General features: G+C 42.6%; 2 protein-coding genes across 2 annotated transcripts in view; both read left to right on the top strand.

The window, feature by feature from the left end:
* Positions 1 to 16,907, top strand: part of LOC126559409 (iron-sulfur cluster assembly 1 homolog, mitochondrial) — a 347,746-nt gene that overhangs the window by 250,149 nt on the left and 80,690 nt on the right. The gene's annotated exons all lie outside the window — the stretch shown is intronic.
* Positions 525 to 11,255, top strand: LOC126556773 (mitogen-activated protein kinase kinase kinase 11-like). Its single transcript, XM_050212259.1, has 10 exons — positions 525 to 1,286; positions 1,361 to 1,523; positions 1,604 to 1,770; positions 1,841 to 2,016; positions 2,938 to 3,135; positions 3,217 to 3,364; positions 4,689 to 4,871; positions 9,030 to 9,585; positions 9,657 to 10,003; positions 10,076 to 11,255. Exons 1-10 carry the CDS (start codon positions 605 to 607, stop codon positions 11,188 to 11,190), a joined length of 3,735 nt encoding a protein of 1,244 aa, XP_050068216.1. The 5' UTR covers positions 525 to 604; the 3' UTR covers positions 11,191 to 11,255.

Here is a 16,907-nt window from a genome sequence, read left to right as displayed (position 1 = left end):
GCAAGAAAAAAAAAATAAAAAGTTTAGCCGCATTGAGTCACCCTGTGTGAGGTCGTGTCAAACGTCATGTTGTTCGCAATTCCAACATAAGCAGACGACCCACAGCATAGCAGTGCTGCCAGTAGAAAGTGAGCAGTATTTCTTTGCGTTATTTCGCGGAACGTTTATCTTTTAGAAAATTTCTTTCTTAACGATACTTAAATTATATTTTCTTAAACAATGTTCCACACGTTTCTTTATTAATAATATTAATATTCCTTTTTTGCAGGCAGGAACAATGAAATTGAGAAAAACTTCCTATCAGCACGTCTCGCCAAAAAGGTCGATTCTGGCAACACTGGCCCACTGTCAAACATGGTTGCTGAAAACATGAAAATTGTCTGCAAGTGTTGCATTTGTTCTCCGAGAAAATGAACAAATTTACAACTTCTGCCTGGTAAACGGACCGTTTTCGTGGTGCAGTGTCGTCAACTAGTGCGCAAACGACTCCGCGGGTGTTGCTAGTCGAACCAAAGGCGAGCGCGTTGTCCAGTGGCGCTACGGGATCGATGTAAAATCTTTTGTTTTGAAAACGGTGGCGGAGTATGTGTATAGGGCCGAAAGAATGTTGATACGGTCGGGGATTGAGTCGAGCAGCCAGCGGGACCAGCGGGAGGACTGGGCAACCATGTCGCCCCTGTGGACGGCCCGTTACGACTATCAGGCGCAGGGCGACGACGAGCTGTCGCTCCGAGTGGGCCAAATCGTGTACGTGCTGTCCACCGACAGCAGTATCTCGGGCGACGAGGGTTGGTGGACGGGCAAGATCGGGGACCGTGTGGGTATCTTTCCCTCGAACTTCGTCACAAACGAAGATCCGGCTGTGCTTAAGGTGCAACCGGTCGAAATACAGTTTCACGAGCTCGAGCTGAAGGAGGTGATCGGTGTAGGGGGATTTAGCAAGGTTCATCGTGCCTATCTGAACGGGGAGGAAGTTGCGGTGAAAGCGTCACGCCAGGAGGAAGAATTCGAGGTAGCACGACAGAATGTGCTGCAGGAGGCGAAACTGTTCTGGTCCCTAAAGCACCCGAACATAGTGTCACTGAAGGGTGTTTGTTTGGATCCGAAAAACCTTTGCCTGGTGATGGAGTTTGCACGGGGTGGCTCGCTGAACAAGATACTGGCCGGGAGAAAAATTCCGCCGAACGTGCTAGTGGACTGGGCGATACAGATCGCGCGCGGTATGAAGTATTTGCACTGTGAAGCACCAATCTCCGTCATTCATAGGGATTTGAAAAGCTCCAATGGTAAGAGTGTGTGGATGAGAAAGAGAGGGGCGGAAGATGCAGGAGTTTCTTTAAATTTCTTTATCTCTTTGCAGTGCTAATTAGTGAATCGAATCAAAATGGTCATCTGCACAACAAAACACTCAAAATAACCGATTTCGGGCTGGCAAGGGAAGCGTACCGTACGACGCGAATGTCTGCCGCCGGCACATTCGCCTGGATGCCACCGGAAGTGATCAAATCGGGCACATATTCCAAGTAAGCAAATAGAATTGGCGCTACATTTATTATTTCCTCACTTGGTCACTTGCTTTCACTTGCTTTTCCCGCTATTACAGAGCGTCCGATGTATGGAGCTACGGTGTGCTGCTGTGGGAATTGCTCACCGGAGAAACGCCTTACAAAGGCTTCGATTCACTGTCCGTCGCGTACGGTGTGGCGGTGAATACACTCGCCTTACCAATTCCAAAAACCTGCCCAGAATCATGGGGAAAGCTGATGAAATGTAAGATTCGTGCTAGGCATTTAATTCTCCCGTACTTTCCGTTTTTATATGACGATTTTCTACTTCTTAGCCTGCTGGGAAATCGATCCGCATCGGAGGCCTTCGTTTAAGGAGATTGAAAAGGATCTTGACATTATCGCAAGGTCCGGTTTTGCTCAAACGCCTCACGAATCATTCCATACGATGCAAGACGGCTGGAAGAAGGAAATCGCGGAAGTGTTACAAGAGTTGCGTAAAAAGGAAAAGGTAAGCGAGTGTGCGTTTGTTACCGTTTCTACTGATTGTGTCCTTACTATGGTTCCCGGTTTATCAGTATAATTTATCATGTTTGATATTTGGCAATTGTTGCAGTTGTTGTACGTTTCAGTTGAGACTTACGTTTTCGTTAGAAGTGTAGTAATTTTGAACTCCTTTCCTGCGTATTACTTGTTTCTCTTTTTGATTTAATGTCTTCCATTCTGCTGCCTTTCTTTCCGCATTAGGCATTTAAATCTTTCGAGGAGGTAAGACGTTTTTTCCCGGCCATTTGCTGCGTATTTTCTCTAGTTTACTCTCTCACTGAATGATTATGGTTTTCTGCTTTGTTTTGTTTTTTCGAGTGCGATGATAATGCGTTTGCTGCTTCTCTCTTTGGCTACAATTTGTCCAGTTTTGTTGACACTTTTGTTTGTGTTTGTGTTTATGTTGACATGGTTTGATTGAGCTAAATGATAGAGCAAACTAGAGATATTGCTTTGTGTGCTCTGTGTGCCCTTACTGGGCTAAACTTGTGCTTTTTGGGTTGCTTTCGTGGAAAAACGATTTCACGATGTATTTTTCTTGTGTTTTGTATGTACCACGACACTTTCTAGTACACTGCTAACAAAAAGTGATATCGTTTACATAGAATTGTCGATGCTTGTACACAAACAAAGCAGATAAGTAGGTTCAAACGTTGATTGTGGTAAATAATGTTTGTCTCTGCCCACATATTTGTTGTTGATTTTTTATTTTGTGTTGGTATTTTGCCTAGTTGATAAAATTCCTTATTTTGTGTTATATTTACTCATCTTCTAATGGAATGTTTCTTACAACAATGCTCTTGCTCACTCAGCTTTACCTGCGGTAGTGCAGCATCGGTCCTTATTAATTCATGTACAATTGATTCTTTTACCCACCCGAATGCAGGAACTACGCAGCAAAGAGGAAGAACTGACGCGTGTCCAGCAGCAGCAGCGCTGTAAGGAAGAAACTTTAGCCAAACGCGAACAGGAGTTGCACGCCCGCGAGATCGACCTGTTGGGCCGTGAGCTAAAAATTCTTATCAATCAAAATACTCCGACACCGAAGAAGCGCAAGGGGAAATTTAGCAAAAGTAGAATCAAGGTGCGTACGGTTTGAAGTACAAAAAATAACGCTTAACTGTTAATAATGATCTTTTTGTTGGTGGATTGGATGTGTTTTTAGCTGATTAAAAAAGCACCGGGACAAATTTCGTTGCCATCGGATTTTCGTCACACCATCACGATACAGCATACGGCCATACGTGATGAAAACCGTCAGCGTTTAGACACTCCACCCGGGTCACCGGCGACTCGCTTCCGGACGATTGTGTGTAAGTAAACATATGCGACTCGTTACGCTATGCTACAACATGACTAACACAGCCTTTGCCTTAGCTTTGTCGAGTTTTTCTTTCTAATCTACCAAAAAACGTGCATTGCTCTTGCTTTCTCTTGTCGATTTGGACAATGCAAATGTAGTTTATTTGTGCTATGAATGTTGCTATAAAATGTTGGAGAGAAAGACATGAGAGAAAGCAAGAAATGCTTAACTAGCGGACTTTTCTTTCTAATTCTTATGATAAGCTTAAACCTTCCAAATATCCCATGTTTGAACATTTGTGGCGCTATTTATCACAATCTGCCCAGTAACCACAATCGTAACGTCTATTGACATATCTTTGATAGCTTACAAAGCGGAGCGTCTATAGTTATTCAACAAAATACACACCTCGATGTGTTTGATTCTCTGAACTATCTCTCGTTGTCTCCCCGCTCCGCCGGTTTTGTTATCTTAACTTTCCGGATTAGCTAAGTTAAATCACCAGTTTTTTTTTCTTATGCCTACTCACGACGCTTTCGTCATAGATTAGACTTTTTTTTGGTTTCTTAGATTTCTTTGTACACAAACGAAAACACAGCGTGTGTCCGTGCGTTTTGTAGGCGTGTGGAGAAATACAATATTGACTTGTACCGTAATATGTCGGAGGCGTTTTTATTCGTTCTTTCTTACTTCTACAGTAGTCAGTCGCGTTTTAATTTGCATGTTTTAATACCAAAGTGCGTTATTTAGTTGTGTTGCAAACGTATCGTTCGTTTTAAATTTGTGTTAGGAAAAGCGTTTTGCGCGAGCGCGTGTGTGTATGTGTATCGTTTTTTTTAATGTATTGGTTGCTTTCATTTGAGTACAAGTTTTTGATTTACAAGCTGATTAATAGCAGAATAGGATTTCTGTCATTTCCGATAAGATTGTCTGATTAGCCGGTAAGACCCGTTTTCAACAGGAACCGTTTTGAAGAATATTCAAGGAGTTATTTGTATCCGTTTTAGAACTTATAATAACTTAATGCCTCATCATGTGTGGTGAATTCATGCAGGATGGTTGTTTTTAGCTTCCGGGTGATCTTTACGTGATGCTAAGGGAGTAGAATGTTTCTTCTAAAAATGTCTGAAATTACAATTTACTAACCCATCTAATAACACACGGCCCACATTATGCGTGCATCTGTGTGCATTTGCTATCAAACTAATCACTTCCCTCTAACCCATTGTACGCTTGATGCGTGTGTACCGAACCGATTCTTCTGATGAAATGTATTCTCATGCGAAATCATGTTTGATCAATCAATATGCCACGAATGTCCAACCGTGAAGCAGTTCCGGGCGACGGTATCAAGGGTAAGACCTGGGGCCCATCGACGCTGCACCAGCGAGAGCGAAGCCACTTGCCGACGATGCGACCGACCGCCCGACCGCAACAGTTCAGCAAGAGCGCCCCAAATCTGGACAAGGGCCGGGCGACGGCACTGTCCGCCAGCTCGTCACGGCACGAAATCCTAGGTAAAAGTCACGACGATGGTCTGCACGCCATCGAGGCGAACCGTAACTATAGCCGTACCAATACTACTACTACTTGTTCTAGTAATGATAATAATAATAGCAATATTAATCGTAATCGTATGCATCATACCTTCCAACACTACCACATCACCGTACCCCGTACTGTCGATAGCAACAACGGTGTCTGTAGTAGCAATAGAAGTAATCATGCTCAACCTAGTAATCCTCATCATCCCCATCATATTCACACGGATAACAATGGTAGGGCACAGTCGGAAGCGTCGGTACTCGGTACCGGCTACTGTGACGGCGCCTGCGACGATTGGCCCGGTCGCGGGTGTAAAGCTGCGACGCCGCAAGATGGCGTGGTCGAGTATGATCGCGTATTTTACAACAATCTGCAACAAAGCATAGAGAATATTTTCTCCCGCAAGGAAAGCGATGCGAATGAGTTCGATTATACGCATTCGTCCGCCGGTTCGCAGTGCGATACGATGGATTCGTACCGGATGTCCGGGTCCCGCTCGAGTGACAATTTAACGTCGTACTGGGCGGGCCAAGAGTGGACCCGGTCAAAGTTTAAGCGCGAAAACTATCTGGTCGGTGCTGCACGGGACGCTAATGGGGTTGGTACCGATGGGGATAGTGCTGGGGAAAGTCGAAGCAGCACGGTCAGCACTGCGGATACGCGCAGTGTGGGACAGTTGCAGGAATCGTTCGGTAACTTAGATTTGAGCGGTAGTGAAGGGGGAGTTATCGTTGCCGAACGACCAGAGGAAGAATCCTCACTCGTCACACAAGGACAGAGCGAGCAGAAGCCTTCCTCACGCAAAAGTTCAGTCGTTACGTTCCGGTCCAATGTGGATGTGCACGGTTCGGAGTATGAATCGATTGCGGGTCCCTATCTGCTGTGGCCTCAATGTCCGAGTTCGGGTGCGATTGAAGCGGGCGAAGATTCATCCACCAATGATGGACGTCCGCATGATAGTTTGCGTCGAAAGTTTGGTCGTACGAAGAAGAAGCTCAAGCTAAGCAATCTGCTCCCGTTCAAGCGTTCCAGAGCTGGCGGAACAGATCGTAACGATGCGAGTAACAAGACGACCAACAAGCGGCGCCTTGTGCACCGTAATAACAGTATTTATCTGCGACGCCCGACGGCTGTCAATAGCAGCACGACAACCGAACAGGACCAGCAGCTGCTGCTGATCGATGGTGAAACGGGTGGCGTCGAGAATGAGTCTCCGTACGCCATGATCCGGCGCACCGATAACTATCTGATCGTGCAGAGCAACGAGAACTATCTGGGCTCGATTCGTCGTCCTAGTGATTCGCAGAACTGATGACCGGGTGGTGTGTTTTGCTTTTGTCTTGATGTTGTAGTTTACTACTGCCAACGCACAGCATTTCTTGGTTCTCGGACAGGATGATCTGTTTCGAGCGCCTTCAGCAGGACAGAATTTAAGATTGTAACATAGTCCAAGGATATTCACCAGACTAGACGAGTTTTGAGGTTTTTTTTTTACCGATTGCGAAATCGGACAATCCCCATTGGAGACGATTGTTTTTAATTGTTGATTGCATATATTCATCGATTTTTGATGAACGCTGATCGATGAGGTAGGCCGATGTTTGTATGAAATGTGGTGGAATATTGATATTCTATTCTGTTACAATAAGTTCTATTCACAGCCGGGCGGCTCTGTGGTGTAGGCGACAGCGGCGCCGGTCTTCAAACGACAGGACCAGGGTTCAAATCCCATCCGGATCTTCTCCCCGTAGTGAGGACTGACTATCCAACTACTTGGTATCGGCAAGTCTAGTAAGCCATTCGATGGCCGCCGTGACCTTAGAGGTCGTGTTATGCCAAGCAGAAGAAGATTCACAGTAGAAGATTTCTAGTTTTATGATTTCGGTTTTCAGCGAGAATAGTTTGGACCCTTCGGAACGTCATAAAAATGGCGCACTGGACGACATTATCCGTAGATCATTTTTTTACAGCTCATGGGTAATGGGCATTTGGACGTAGGCAAAGTGTGTAAAACCAGGCGCTTTTTGGCTTCTTTCCTTACAATCGTTAACACTTTTTGCGTGAAAGTATGCAATTTGGTATGTTTGTTTAGGTTTTTGCTTTTACTAGGTTTAATCGATTTAGATCGTACGGTAGTCAATATTGGTCAAAAAAGTACCTAGAAATTCTATGTTGTGCGCGTACGGGACGCTGATTAAAGAAGAAAAACCTGTTTATTGGTCCTGGTTTAATTATTAACTTGGTCCTTGTGATACTCATTTCAATACAACTTGCACAGTTTGTTGGAGAAAGGTAATCGAATTGTGAATGCGTTAAAAAAAAACCGATACGATCATTAACTGCAGCGGTTGTATACTAATCGTAGAACGCTTTTAAGCGTGCAAATAAAATCTAATACAAAATTCCAATCCATTCCTACAACCTAAACAAATAAACCCCAAGAGACATCCACTTACCCATTTTCGGGCGGTATAATTGTGCGAAGGTGTTGTTAGGTCAGCTGACAATGTCGCATGTGCCAGTTTGGGATATATGGGAACGATAACCCCCGGTCCTACCCAGGTGTGTAGTGTTAAGAACGCGTTCACTGTCATTAATCAATTTTAACCAGAAATCGTAGTGTGTGGAGGAATCGAATTAAGGCAATAGATGGAGTTGGAGCATCCAAACAACATGTAACAGAGCTTTAAAATCTGGCATAAATCTTCCCGGTGATGGTGAAACTTTCACAACCTCGCTACAATCCTTTACAGTAATCGAAACAGAACAGTAGCGACAAAATAGCGAATCAATACGATTCCCGGTGTGTGGCGATACACGCTTCATACGCTCAAAATTATTGTAAACTGGAATAAGTACGTGTAGTCGGAATGATGTTTTACAGTGAAAGTAAACTATGCGATAGAATGGATACAAGAATTTAGTCACGTGCGCGCGACATGAAGTCATGGTTGCTCGGGAAGATGGAACACTGCGTCGTCAATTTTGGGCGCCTCGTCTTCGTTAAAGACACCCTTTTATACACTCACTCATACTCACAAATACGTACACACAGAACCATTGCCGGTAGGGAACGTAAATGTGTTTTACTCTTTGTCTTGTCTTGTTTTCTTTTAAGTGATACAATGAAATTGTAAGCTTGAAGTAATTGGAACTAGGAGTAAATTGTCTTACTGTATGTTACTATTATATTGGTAGTCTATATTGATCGATAAAAACGATAAATTGCGTTATTTTCATAAACATATCCTTCTTTTTTATTTTTTCGGTAAGCAACTGAGTACATAAGTTTGTGTAGAACGAATCACAGTTTATGATTATAATTTTAATATTTTTATTTGGACAAATAAAACCTAAGCTTTCAATCGATATCGATGAATGAACCTTTTTAGTTGTGTTTTTGTTGTTGTTTTCTTTCGTTACTATTGTTTGCGTTAGTCGACTGTTTTGTTTTGTAGGTTTCTGTTTTTGTTACGTTTTTATATTATTTTGTCGTTGCTTGATGTTATTTATATAAAAATACCGCTTCATGATGGTTTTACTAGTAAAGTGTTTCCGTTTTATATTTTAATTCATTAAATTTTACAGCTTTGCTTGCTTATTCGAACGGTTTTGGCAATGTTTGTTCTTCTTTATTATTTGTAAATAAAAAAATTGTTTGCTTGAGCACTAAACAAAGTACAAGAATGATTTTTATCTCACTTGGTAAATGTAATTACCATTAGTTAGTGGTCCTCTTTAACGCTATTAAAAATTAATTAACATAGGCTTTATTATTTGAAAGAAATCTACTCAATAATCTCTTGCCTACTAAATTAGTAGTTAGAATAAAACAGACTCAGTTATTTCAAGCTTGGTGTTTGTCGCTAGATAAGTAATGTTAGTTTTACTCTACAAAAATTGCTCTTATTGCTTGGTTAGAAGTAGCGCTGAACGTGAATCCGGTTGAAAAAAAAGTCTAGTATATCTTCGTGTACACCTTCCTGTCGTAGAATGTTCCTCGTTGTCTCGTCGTGTTGTTTAGCGGGTTCAAAATGAGAGCGGGCGTTTTTGGACGGCACATTTCAAATAGTAGGGGCTCACGGTATAGTAACGTTTGGTGTGCTACAATCACCTTATTTTAAATTCAGATTACGATTCCGAGGATGCGTGGTACGCTACGACGGCAAACCTGGGTGCCGGGCCCGGTGCGGATATGTCCACGCTGAGTGTAACACCTCTCTGCTCTAGTCTTAATCGATTCGGTTCCCTACCGAGCACCGTACCGATGCCAACGTTATACGCTTCCGAAGGTCAACGAAAGCCTAAACCATCGATCATCGAGATGGTACTGTACAACATGGCGTCGATGTTGGCCAGTGTTGCGTCCGGGTATGATGTTCGCGTATCGAACGTTACTCCGGTACATCCAAAGCTACATCCTGGCCCATTGCAACAGTACGAATCGTACTCACAGCCAGCTAGTCCTTATCACTATCAGCTGCAGGCTGCGCATGATCCACACTCATTGCACCTGGAAGGTATGCATCGGTTAGAGTCGATGCCACCCTTAACCACTGCGCCAACACTGGATAGTGCGATGGGTCAGGAAGTGTATGAGGAGGAGCTTGCTCAAGCACAAGAGGATAGACTGTACGCACAAAACAGCGGTACACCGTTCCATGAACCGGTGAGACAGCAGACAAGGTGAGTAGGGAGATAGTTTGAAGTCAACCACCACACCGATTTCATGTGATGTGCCGCTTGACTTTGTATAGGAAAATGACGGCTCAATCGACGAGTCCACGACAGGACGAGCGTGCTCTGAAGTACACCGACTCACCACAACACTATCTACCTTCGACAATGTCAACAACGAGCGGGCTCGGATCGAACTACACCCCATCGGGACCAAGCTCCTCATTCAGTGTCGGAGCCGGAACGCAACCACCGACTCCATCACCTCGGCGTAAGTCTAGCGCCACATCCTTCATGGATTACGGTGACCTGCCGGAGGAACGTGAAAGTAGAGCGGGTCTCTACATTCCGGGCGAGTACGACGGCTATACGCAGCATAATCCTATCTTTAACATGACCAATCGAGGTGCTACTAGTAGTTACTTAGGTAAGCAGTGTCGCATATGTCCAGCTTATTGAGCTTCTAACTAAATGTTGTTACCAATTTCGGCGAAAACAGGATCGCATTACTTTCCATATCGGCCAGCGATTAACTTTGCGTTCGAGCGTGAAACGAAATCGTACGGCGGAGAACCGGTGTATGAGGATCACCATTACGACAGTGCCTCGTACCACGATTATGCGTACGAAGGATCTACAGGGACGGCTGGTGCTGGAAGTTTAAGATCAACGGGTACACGTGTTCCGACGATGGGCATCAGCGCAACGGGCCATCGAAGGACACACTCGAACGTTTCAAGCACTATGCTCAGTAGCAACGTTAACCAAGGGTTTCACATGGAGGGAGACGAGATGAGTGCACGGCTGTTAGATGAAGCGACGTACAAGTTTGGAGATATGTATCTGGCAAGTGGCGGTGGTACAGACACTCCAACGCCTGGTCGTTTACCACTTGCGAGCACGTCGAAAATGCACGAACCTCCGGCAGCCTTCCAGGCAACGAGTCGTATGCATCAGTACGAAAACATACCGAATTTCTTCCGTAGACAGACGAGTCTGCAAGCACATTACCCTTCTGCAAGTAGTCACGGTGGACATCTGTCAGGTGAGTTTATGAGCGGGATCGAACAGGAAGAGCGTCCATACACGGTGCTAGGTTTGGATCATGGCGATGGTGGTGGATCGCTGGCGACCAGTTTCATCCGACCACAGACGAAACTTCGCTCCAGCATGAAGAAGTACACCCATTCTCATCCGACGCATCAGTCGCAAGCAGGATCCGCCAGCTCCCAGACGAAGTACGGTGGAACTGGTGCTGGCTACGTTGCGCACGGTGGTACTGCTAGTACCACCAATCAAACGCCTCCCGACAGCCTTACTAGCGATGACAGTTCGTACCTGAGCGCGAAGGACAATTCGTCCTCAATTTCCTCTCAAAGCCGTGTACGGTTCACACCGGAAATTGTACTCGACGTAGATTCCCCTTTACAATCTCCGACGGGCTTTGTGGGGGGTGGTGGAAGTGCAGCTGGATCCTCTTCCGGACATGGTACGAAGGATCGGCGCAGCTCATCGTCTGGTAGTACGATGCTGACAGCCACACCCGGTTCTGGAGCGTCCTCGACTTCGATTTCAGGACGACGATCGAATGCTTGCGATACGAGCCAATCCTAGCAGTACGTGAAAACTTACATGGTGTAGTGGGCACTCTAATACCGACCACGCTACGCTTCTCACTCTCTGTCGAGCTTGTCAACATCTGTTTGGAAGCTAATGCTTTTGTAAGGGGAAAACATATTAATCGCGTGATGGTTTAACCCCAGTAATCTACAACATCATTCCAGATCTATATATATTTTTAGTTATTTCTTAGACGAGTGAAATAACTCGTGTAACAAAAAGAGTTTCAAAGTGTTGTTAGGAACGGTTCTAATATAACCCGTACTATCGATCAAGCATGGATATCTAATACACAAGCAAAGAGAAGCGAAAACTTGCACATTTGTTCGCTGTAGGGTTACCCATAAAATTGGCTGTGATACACTGATAATTTGTAAAGTAGGGTTTATTTTTCGTAACTAATCTAAAAAAGTGAAACAAATGCAAAATGGTTCTAAAACAAACAAACAAAACCAAGTCGTCGGTAGCTATGTGGCACAACGCAGCAATGCTGGCATTTGATGAGATAATGTAACTCTTTTCAATGATTTTTGTATTTATAACATTTCTAGATTGCTTTAACGTTGTGTCAGGATCGTATGCGTCTGAAGCTATGCAAAAGTTAAAAAAAATGAAATTGAGTAACAGCTATTGCATACTTTCAGGCTTTCCGATACGGCACAGCGTAAATGCGTCGAGAATAGTATAGGTAAGTTGTGTTCGTGCTAAAATGCAGTTATTTTATATGAGTCCAAAACGAGTCATGTAGCTTAAGATATTCCTAATGAAACATTTATTTTGAACTACGGTTGTTTTAAATAGAAGTGTGACAAAATTACTAAACATTCCCTGAAAAAGAGAGACAGTATAAACATAATTTGATTAAATTTTATTGCTCTAGAGTATTGCAAAAATGGTATAACTGATCTAGCCTATTTAAACGTGCACAAAAAAAAGTTGTTATTGCAAATGCATGCCTACAGTCTGATCTAAAAGCAAAGGGAAACACGATAAAGAGTAGACCAGAACGTATTATCTCCAAAGCAAACTTTAGCAATCACATGTTATCGAAGGCACCGGTCGAGTTCGGATAATCAGCTTTGTAACAAAAAGAAACAGGAGTACTATAATACTCTGTGTAATCAACACAACTTTAACAGTATAATCAGTGCGGGAACTGAACGAATCAAGGTATTTATCGGAGACAGTAGGAGAAGTTAAATTCAAGTCAAGTAAGTTTGCAATGCATTAAAAGGAATACTCAACGGAGATAGAATGAAAACGAGAAAGTCGGCGATAATATTCCAAATATCCAATCAAGAAGCAGCAGGACAGATGGCCAACATGAGAATGCATGAATGGTTTGACCAATTTTAGTGCGAAACAGTCAAACGAAATGGTAAAAAGTGAGTTTGAGTGCGTAACACACCGTATTAAACACAAGTCTAGTCGTTAAACTCACACACCTGATTGAGTGTGTGTTTGTATATTAATCATAGGAATTGTATAAAGCGTGTATATGACAAAAGTATAAAATCGGTACTAACAAGTGCTTTTGACATAGAATCTGCAGTATTTAATATGTTTGCTTTTGTTCCTTGGTTTTTAGCGTCAAGAGAATTGTTTATGCGTTTCTCCCAAACTTTGGGGAGCTTCGTGGATTGAAAATGGAGAGGAAAACTCTCTTTGGTTAAATATTAAAAGAGGAAAAGGTGTGAAAGAAACATTTGAGAAGATTCCAAACACAAATTGTATGCTTTACGGCACATTTTTGAACAAAACGCCGAAAGCTATGCAATCCGATTTCCACAGCTGTCTTCGCTCTGTTTGCAAAACAGTTCCTTGGGACGTACATGTAAATTAACGGAAAGCGATGTAGAAAAATCGTATTTTCATTTCAGACTGAGGCGAAATGGAAATAAATCGAATATATACAATGACTTAAAAATAACATCCGCGAGTGTAATAATTATGTTTTATATTTAATTTACCACCTTACACGCGTCACTTGGCTTACAGTTGTATTTTGATTGCATATAAATCAAATGTGTTTTGTTTCACTACGCTCGCATAATTCAACATAATATCAATCCATACTGCCATGCAAACATAATGAGACAAGCTATGAGGGTGCATTGTAATTTATGTCGCGCAGTTCCGACATCGCTTCACAAGTAGTGTAGATAAAGCGATCAATTAAAGCAAACAAATTACCTCATAAATAATCATTTTTTCTGATCTCATTTCCATAACTGCATTGCCCGTTGTCGATAATTGAGAATGGGTACATTGTTTCGGGTGTGCATCTCAGCAGTTTTTTTCGTTTTTTTTTCGATTGCATGCCTTCGTTTTAAAATTAAGAACGGAGTGTGTGGATCAAATGGAAACAAACACGGAAACATCGGACTTTGCACCATTTATTTCAACCTCAGGTTGAATGGTTTCATATCATTAGTCACATACGATAGAGCACACAATCCAAGCGGTGCTCACATCCATTTGGCTGCTGACAGATCGATGTTTAAACAACCCAGGGAAGCTCCTGGGGCCTGCCCGGTTTCCGTATCCATCCGCAGGCCACAATTAAACCCATTGGCATTGGCGAACCATTTTTGTTGTGACTTTTATTCGCACGGTTTCGAATTTGCATACGTGAGTGTAGCGTAGCCACTGGTGACGTTGAGCCATTTTTTTAATGAAGTGTAAACGAGGAAAATTAATTAACGCACCAAAATTATGACGACGGTGGTGTCTACAGTGACAGCGTCCCGTGTGCAGCACCAGTGCAGTTTGTCCGGCGTAGAATGATGCTGTACACACAAAATGTTGCCCATTTTCTCGTTTTTGTTACTGGCACTTTGGTATCTTGTTTCATCGTTGTAACCGTCTACATCCGATGGTAAAAATTCTGCAAAACGGTGCCTGAAACGAGATCGAGAAATACAAAAAAAAAAATTGTTAAATTTTGAATGGTTTCCGTCGACCGGAAAGTGTCACTTGGCGAGTGAGCTTAAATTACGCAACGGTCGTCGCCCGAATCGGGAGAAGCTTGGAGCAAAAAAAGAGCATCAAAAACAAAACAAGAAAAAATGAAAACAAATAAAATAGCCAAACGAGGGTAAAAAAAACCCTGGGCACCACATCCGGGAACATGTTAATTATTACTCTCGTCAAACAATTTCCTCATCGGGCGTCGGACGGTGGTGAGTGCGATAAGTATATTGAGTTAATTAGTTCGGCAGCAGGAATGGTATGAGTTTTTAGGAAAAGTTGTACCGAATTGCAGCTACAATGGGAAGCTAATGAGCACTTTTGTGGCACAGTAATGCGACGAATTAAGTTGACCGAATGATACAAAATACTGTAGCTCGTCTGTAGGGAGCGAGCAGCATCATTGGGAGGAATTAAAAAAGGGATTGGAGCATTTTGGGCTTCGGTACAGCGGGATAATCACTCGCGGAAAAGGACAAGTTCCCGTTCACAAAGTGGTTGAATAATGGTAGCTTGTACTCGGCACACGGATCTGTATAATTGATTTTCTATTGGTCGTTTTATAGGAATCAATTACAAAGTTGTAATGTTTTAGATGACTTGTAAGGTGCGAGCCTAAATGTATGCAATTTCGCGTCGAACGAATTCCAAATACTCATTAAAACACTGAAAATTGCATACTTTCAGGCGGAAAATTGTTTGCCTGATAGAAAGCTTTATGTGCAAAGTAAGCTTCGAGTGGTCCTGGTCCTAAGCACTATGCTAATATCCTTACCATCTTTTACAATGTTTTCAATGGCTTTTCCCATTGCTGTTAAGGTTAATTTAAAAATAAGATAGCAACGTAAGGTGGGCATTATTAGCAGTACACTGAATTAAAATTGAATGCTAATCAACCTTACCTCAAACGAATGACACAGTCATCTGTAATACAATTGTGGCACTCTTTCATAATCGAATATCCTGCCGGAATTTTCGATGAATGGCCAATAGGGATGGGTTGTCTGGAGTGCATCCATAACTCCGGCTCGGTTCCAGTTCGTGTGATTCCAGTTCCGATTTCGAAGAAATCGCCTCAGGAATCGTACGGAATCGCCATGGATCAATCATTGTCGAAAACATCGGAATCTACCAGAATATTCGGAATAGTAGTCGGCCAACATGGGTATAAATATGCGCTTTTTTTTCTCTTTGATTTGATGATTTTCCTTTCGTATTCTCCACCTTTCGCTGCGCGACGGTAATTTTATATGTTTTTACTGGGTTTATAATTTAAAAAAAGGTTCATTTTTATTGAACGTCACGTGTTCATTTTTATTGCATGTATTTTTATTACAACAAAATGCATTACAATAACGAATGTAAATGAAATGTTTTTTGAGAATGATTTTTGTTCAAAGTCGTTCATAATCGTATCGGAAATTAATACACATATAGCGGTCCTGCACACACCCCTGCTGGTGGTACCGGGTGTATACTTGCACTCATAGCTGTTGGCTACGAATTTGAGTATTTTTGCCGGCTACAAGCTCCTACCGAAACTGGCTTTATTTTGTTGTGTAATCGTGGGCAACCAGTTTCGCTTTTATGCCAATTTTTCCCATCTCTAATAGACATTATCCTTACACACCATCAGTGAAGGATTCAAATTTGTATGGAAATAACAAAACGCCTAACAGTATGCAAAGGCTCTCATCACCAAAAACAGAGTGAAATTAAATTCAATCCTCGAGTGTTTTATCCATGTTGTTTGTTTGTTTTATATTATTTTATTGCATAATTTACTTTAGCAAACATTTAGAAGCAAGAATGCAACCATGTCAATGTTTTATTAATGAATTATCTGAACATATCAAACGAGATAGAGTTTAGTTGGGGTAAATTCAACTTTTTCTCTCCTTTGTACGATTAAAACTCAATTTAAATAAATGCATAAAATTGATCTTTTTGATCGTAGCTCGGCATCTCGAACTCGAATTAGTAAATGAAAGCGAACATAATTTCATCCAATTAATTTAAATTTCCAATACCGTACCAGACTCTCCGTCTACCAATGAAATTAATATTATAGTGTAATTTTAAAGAGCTTAATTCGCACCATGCCCTCACCCCAATTCCCAGACATCCGTGTGCTGCTAGTACAAATGCTCAACCAGTTCACACAAGTGAATCCACCTTCCGATACGTGGCAGGTAAGCTGTCGTCCGACTCATCCATAGAAATAGGGGTGCCCTACATTATCCTTTCTACGGCTCCGAGACGTCAACGGATCCTCGCTCGTTTCCCAGTCCCTTCCCTGAAATTTGAATTTCGTTACTCGAGATTCTACCCGTTGGTCCCGGTGGGGATTTGGTAATTTGTGTCGTTTTGGCTTCGCTTTCGATTTCGGCTAATCAAATTTTACTTTACCTTTCGAAGCGAGTTTTCGGTGCAGCTACAGCGGCAAGCTTCTCGCCCAAAGGTAAAGGTCCAGTTCCACATAAAATCGGGATCGGTTCGGAACGGTTCGGTTTGGGTTTTAAATGAATTTGGCAACTTTGGTTTTCAGCGTCGTAGTAGGAAGTAGGGAAGAATGGTGGGTTAAATGAATTAATCAGGCTCACTGTTTGCACGGCAAGTTGCTGCGAGTGTGTGCGTGTATGTGTGTAACGAATTGTGCGCCACCCCAGGTTTCGGGGGCGATTTTCCGGGTTGCTGATGATGTTTGAATAATTGAGCATGTCCGGTTTTCACCGTAAAGG

Source organism: Anopheles maculipalpis, chromosome 2RL (genome assembly GCF_943734695.1).
Source record: "Anopheles maculipalpis chromosome 2RL, idAnoMacuDA_375_x, whole genome shotgun sequence".
In the NCBI taxonomy this organism is placed as follows: domain Eukaryota; kingdom Metazoa; phylum Arthropoda; class Insecta; order Diptera; family Culicidae; genus Anopheles; species Anopheles maculipalpis.
Note: the sequence above shows the minus strand (reverse complement) of the source record. Positions and strands in the feature narration are given on the sequence as shown.